The sequence below is a fragment of the Dermacentor andersoni genome, chromosome 4, assembly GCF_023375885.2.
Source record: "Dermacentor andersoni chromosome 4, qqDerAnde1_hic_scaffold, whole genome shotgun sequence".
Classification (NCBI taxonomy): Eukaryota; Metazoa; Arthropoda; class Arachnida; order Ixodida; family Ixodidae; genus Dermacentor; species Dermacentor andersoni.
In genome coordinates, this window is record NC_092817.1 from 77,680,985 (window position 1) to 77,686,984 (window position 6,000).

General features: G+C 44.4%; 1 protein-coding gene across 1 annotated transcript in view; it reads left to right on the top strand.

The window, feature by feature from the left end:
- Positions 1-5,310, top strand: part of LOC126536333 (fatty acyl-CoA reductase 1-like) — a 41,889-nt gene extending 36,579 nt beyond the window's left edge. Inside the window, exon 12 of the mRNA XM_050183257.3 lies at positions 1,717-5,310. Coding sequence (XP_050039214.1) covers positions 1,717-1,930 — 214 coding nt within the window. The 3' untranslated portion in view covers positions 1,931-5,310. The remainder of the gene's footprint in view (positions 1-1,716) is intronic.
- The last annotated feature ends 690 nt before the right edge of the window (positions 5,311-6,000 follow it).

Sequence of the window (6,000 nt, forward strand, 5' to 3'; positions counted from 1 at the left end):
ACACACACACACACACACACACACACACACACACACACACACACACACACGCGCGCGCACACGCACACGCACACGCACACGCACACGCACGCACGCACACACACACACACACACACACACACACACACACACACACACACACACACACACACACACACACGCACGCACACGCACACGCACACGCACACGCACACACACACACGCACACACACACACACACACACACACACACACGTGCACCTCATGCGACGCACTGAGTCTGCGGGCTGTGAGTTGTGCAATGTGAATGAGGCTATAGGTCATGTGTTTGTGGCTGCCCTAAGTACGCGGAAGAGCATCAAAAGTTGAACAATGACCTTACGCGTCTCGACAGCCCACCGTTGTCGGATGACGTTATTTTGGGCCCTTGGCCAGACGCTCAATTGAGTTTCAAGGCCATCCAGGCGTTACTGAACTTTTTAAAAAGTGCGGGCCTGGTCTGTAGGCTTTGAGCATGCAAAACTGCTTGCCATACGTTTTACGTACTCCTTCTCTCATCATCGTCACCCATCATCCGCCTCTTTCTTCCCTCTTTCTTTCGCCCTCTTCCTCTTCCCCCAACGCCGAGTATCTGGCTAGAGGAATATACCTCAGACCGACCTCTCTGCATTTCGTATCATTTAACCCCTCTCTCTTTCTCTCTCTGCAATGATTTTCTAATGTCCCCCAATCCTACTAAATGCAAACTCATGTCTTTCTCTCATCGTCGCAATCATTATCGCCTTGATTATTGAATTTCTAACAGATTGAGCTAGTACAATCAGATAAATATGTACGAGTCACCCTCTCTTCCAATTTATCATGGGGCGCCCATATTGGTAGCATCATTTCAATGTCGAACAAAACACTCGGTTTTCTTAAGCGCCACCTTCGCTAAATTGCTCGCATATAAGTCACTTGTAAGACCCAAATTAGAATATGCATCTGCCATCTGGAGTCGGTATAAAGCGTATCTAATCACAGTATTGGAAGCCGTTCATAATTGTGCCGCCCGATTCATCCATTCCTCATATCCATACGACGTCAGTATTTCATCTTTGAAAGCACAATCCGAACTACCGCCCTTCTCCTACCGTCGCCGCATTGCTAGCCTCGCCCTTTTACGCAAGTTTTTTTTTTATTCCTCTCTCAATCAAGCACCGTATATTACAGTCGCAGCACGCATATCCTACCGCACCATTCATACATTTTAAGCTGCATTCCGCCATCGCACACTACTACGTTTTCTGCCGTGTTATTTTCTAGAGCAGCTACAGACTGGAACGACCTACCCTATGGTATCGTCTCCATAGCCACATCATCTGCTTTCCAAGAACACGTAGCTGATCATCTTCAATGTTAAATAATCTTCGCTGTTTGTTTTTCTTTTCTTATTCGAAATGTAATCCCACCCTTAATGCAACACGCCTGAAATAGGGGGCCTTTAAGGAAATAACTTGAACTGAAACTGAACTATAAGTATATGCCAAACCTTTCTATCGGACAAGCGGTATATGCGGGTTACATTGCCACACCATATAAGTTGCTCATACCTTGTCTTACATTTTTGACAAAGTTATTGCTCAGAATGTTCAGAATAAAATAAAACACCGACAGCGCATGCCTTTTATGTTAAATTTCTACAGTCTTACTATTTTCTCTTCACGCCCCTGGCAAATGTTGCGCGCGTGTGCGCAGGCTGTACATCTACCAGCAGCTGCTGTACGCCGCGCTCATCGCGCTCGCCTGGCGGCTCATCATGCTCAAGTCCAAGTCGGCGTGTCGCCTCTGGCACGGCCTCGTCTCCCTCTTCCTGCCCCTGCTGAGCCTCGTGTCGTCCGCCTTCGGGCTGCCGTACCCGGAGGACGCGCCGCCGCCCTCCGCGCCTTCTCCCACTGGCGGGAGGCCGTAGAAAGCGAGCCTCAGTCCCCCCAGCCGTGGAGTGTACAGTCGTCTGCACAACCGATATGAACGCGCCTCTCCCTAAGTTCGTGCTTTGGTTTGTGGAAGCCCAAAACCAAGGGATGTCACTAAGACAGTCGCAGTGCTATCGTTGTGGACAGAGGAAGACGGAGGGAACGCTTTAGTCACGGTTGAGGACATGGAGGAAGAAAAGAGCTTAGAAGAAAGAGTCGCGTGACAGTTTCTAAGCCTAGACACAAAAATTAAGGAAAAAACTCGTGAGGAACAAGCCCTCTCCGCGTCGTCGGCAAACGGCAGTTGCTCAGAACGCCGAATTGACGTGGACAATGGGGGAAAACCGATCACGACGCCTGGGTCTTTAAAAGCTGCCAAAAACCAAATACTGCCCTGAAACGTTTGCTAAATTTTTGCACGGCCTATTATCAAAGTGTGAACTCGTCGAAGAGCCTCTAAGGGTAGAACAATAGGGAGAAGCGGCGTCAGAGGGGGGCTTGCCGAAACTGGTCCCTGACGTCATGCTCCCTGCTACTTTCTCTCTTTCTCGTTCCCATTTCATAACGGGGGCTTCGTGGCCGCTACTTCATTACGTACTTCCCGCGTTGCACCAGTATATATAGGGAAGTACAGCTTCCGTCGCCATTGTCAGTAGGCTCCAGCTGTGTACAGAGCGTTCTAATTCTTCCTCTTCTAAAAACATTTCGCGATTTTCTTCTAGTTTCAAATTATTTGTTCCTCTTTTTCTAGTCATTATTTCATTGCGAGGGCCTTTAAGCACGGCTCATGGCGCTGAATCGGCAGCATCCCCGCAAGCTTCATTGTGATAGTCACACACATTTCTAGTCATAACGCATTTTTATATTTGGTACCAGGAACCGCTGTATCGTGAGTGCTAGAATGTTAAGAGGATCCTTTTCTACCTGTGGCGTGAAATGGCATTAAGGTGACGCTCTGTGTGCTGTGCAACGGCCGATATCTGTGTGCTTTTACCTCTCGAAGCCCGGCTTAAACACTGAGACTTAGCGGCACGTTGTCATTACTTCCCTATTCGCACCCAAATTACTTCAGGTGAAATAATTTGTATATGTTCGACTTCAGAGCAAAGCCATCAGCACTTATTTGTAACGGACTGTACATGCTGCATAATTTTTTTTCGAAGCGTCCCTTGAGTGCTCGGGCAATGTTTATGTCGTGTACGGCTCTACTTTTCGTGGTCAGACACAACTTATGTGTACGCAAACAGAGAGCCATTGTTAGTTTTTCCGAGTGTCATATGTTCAAATGTTCAAAATACGAACGTCGACAGGGGTCGCAGAGTTGGTACCGGATAGAGACAGGTGCCATTAGCCAGGAGCCAGTTCATCTTTGCTGCAGCCCTTCTTTCACAGTGACAACACGCCCCGTTCTGTCACCTTTCGCCTACCTGGAAATTTATGCAAAAAAAAAAAGCTATCTACCGATTGCTCTTATTAGTGCAACAAAATACATAACGCGATGCATGGCCAGAAAGGCAGAACAAAATTAGAATACGTTTATTTAAGTGGAACGGATTTATAAAATATATTAAGACACTGAACAAAAGTCTGGCTTATCTGCAATGCTTTTAAAGGCGCAGAGTTACAAGGATATTTCATAAATTAGCTCTAAATACATGTTGCCTGCTGACAAAACAGAGTGCGAGCTGCGAGTGCATCGATCAAAATCCAACCAATGTAGCCTCGACAGCTCTAAATGTTGGATTTAAAGCTTTCTTTCTTTCTTTCTTTCTTCCTTTCTTTCTTTCTTTCTTTCTTTCTTTCTTTCTTTCTTAAAACACGACGCACGTACGCAGTGAAGCCCAATCACAGTGAAGCCTAACCCTCCAGTGAAATAATGGTTAACGCAAAGTTCAGTTGCAAATAAAGAAATCGGCATTCACATGGCCATTGACAATACGATGAGCGTACAGTATACTCGAAGTACTGTTAACGACGTTCCACTTGATTTGGGTGTAAATGACATGCCGCTCGCCACAGTGGGGAAGAAAGGACGGAGTACTGAGTAGTCTTTATTTATATTTATTGACCCTTATCTGCGTTATGGAAGACGCGTTGAAAACTACACGTACAGAACTGCATCTCCGGTAATGCAATGGTTGTGAGCATCCGTTGAACACTTGCTGCGTAACCAACTTGTGTTCGCTATGAATAACAGTGTTCGAACCAAGAATGTCGCTGGAGCCACTTGTTCCTTCCTTGTTACTTGTTCGGTCACTGTTGTTGACTTCAAGCGCCCATCTTCCTGTGATTCTGTACTGTTCGTGTTGTTAGGGTTTGTTCCTATTCTATTTTTGTCCCCTCTGTACTTTTTCCTGATTGTTACATTAAATGTGTGGGGCCAGATTGTCGAACAAATAAAAAAAGGTTGCGACAATCCTAACAGTGCAAGATGAGACACGCATGTATTGAGTACAATGCACCTTACAATAGTTATCGGCAGTATCATGTTCCAACTTGTTCTTGCAGTGTCGATGTCTGTGCATCAATAAAATCCGTGCTTTCTTTGGACTTTGTAGTTGACAACTGGCGTTATCCTTTGAATGCGATATTCTCGCTTCAATATTATGAAAGGCAGTGCACACAGTAATAGCGCCAGCAATGGCAACCTGGGGAGCTATTTTATTATTTATTTCTTTGCGCATAGTTGTTTTCTTTGAGTAGGTTGGGAGAGTCACACAAAAGTATCGCCGGTCTCAAACGAAATGAAAAGAAAGAGAGCTGTCGGACACTTCCGCTTTCCGAGACACTTTAGATGCAGACTGCTATAACGGAAACCCGTGAACAAGACAACTTACGTCATGGAAAATTGGCATGCATTAGTCTAAAAGTCAAGCGCCAACAGACAGACACTGCTAAAGCACAGACAAATGGCATAGAAACATCTTTTCAAACCTAACCTTCCATCTTTTTGTCATCAAAAGAAATTGATTTCCTGGAAAAACACAAACGGAATTTTGTTCTTTTCTTCTATTTCTGACTCTCTCTATGTGGCGTGCCTGTGTGTTGTTTCGCGGTGTAGGTTGTATTGTGAAATTGTATGTAATATTTTATTATAGAATGTGGGCGTTTCTTTTTTTTTCATTAAAAGCTTAACTTTACCGGCAGCGTTGGCGTTTATCTTTTTTTTCTCCAGGTCCATCTGCGTGTGCTTCATCCTTGACATAAGAACGGTCTTAGTGTGTGGCTTCTTACTCGCAGTGTTTTTTCGGAAATGTTACCAACAATTTCTATTTGTACGGACATGCGACAACCTCCGTTTTTGTGATCTCCTCCATCATGCTTAATAATTAAATATAATGAATTATTGATAATTAAATAAAAGGCTCCGGAAGTATATCTGGTGTGGGGGGGGGGGGGTGACGTCTGGGCGCTCATGTCGCGTTCACCGTGTCGTTTACCCCCCCCCCCCCTCTCTCTCTCTCTCTCACTATATATATGCATGAAATTTTCCCTATGTTGTCCTTGTTGTCTTTGTTGGCTTCTTATGATGTGATTAAAAAAAATCGGACCCCTCGGTTCTCTTTCCCCTCGTTCATTATTTATTATATTCGTTCATTATATATATATATATATATATATATATATATATATATATATATATATATATATATATATATATATATAACTTGTCAACTCGTGCACTATTTACGTTCATGCACCTCATGTCCCAACTTTGATCTCACGCATCTTTCTTTATATATACGCTTGTGGCATCTGCCTTACGGGGGTATGAGCCATTGCATTTGGGGGTATGAGTCATTGATGATGATAGTTTTCTGTCGCCGTTACGCCACAAAGAAATCCCAGGATCCTAGCTATAGACAGCTCTGCTGTAATAATTTTCCCTATATTGTTCTTGATGTCATTTTTTGTTGGCTTCTTTTGAGCTGACTAATAAAAACTAATAAAATTGTTATAGCCACAGAATGAATCGCTGTTCTTAACGTATCGTTGTAGCTATTTAGTTACCGCACGTCGTAGCCGCCGCATTTCATTTCTGGCCGTCAGTAATTCTCTTTGAACC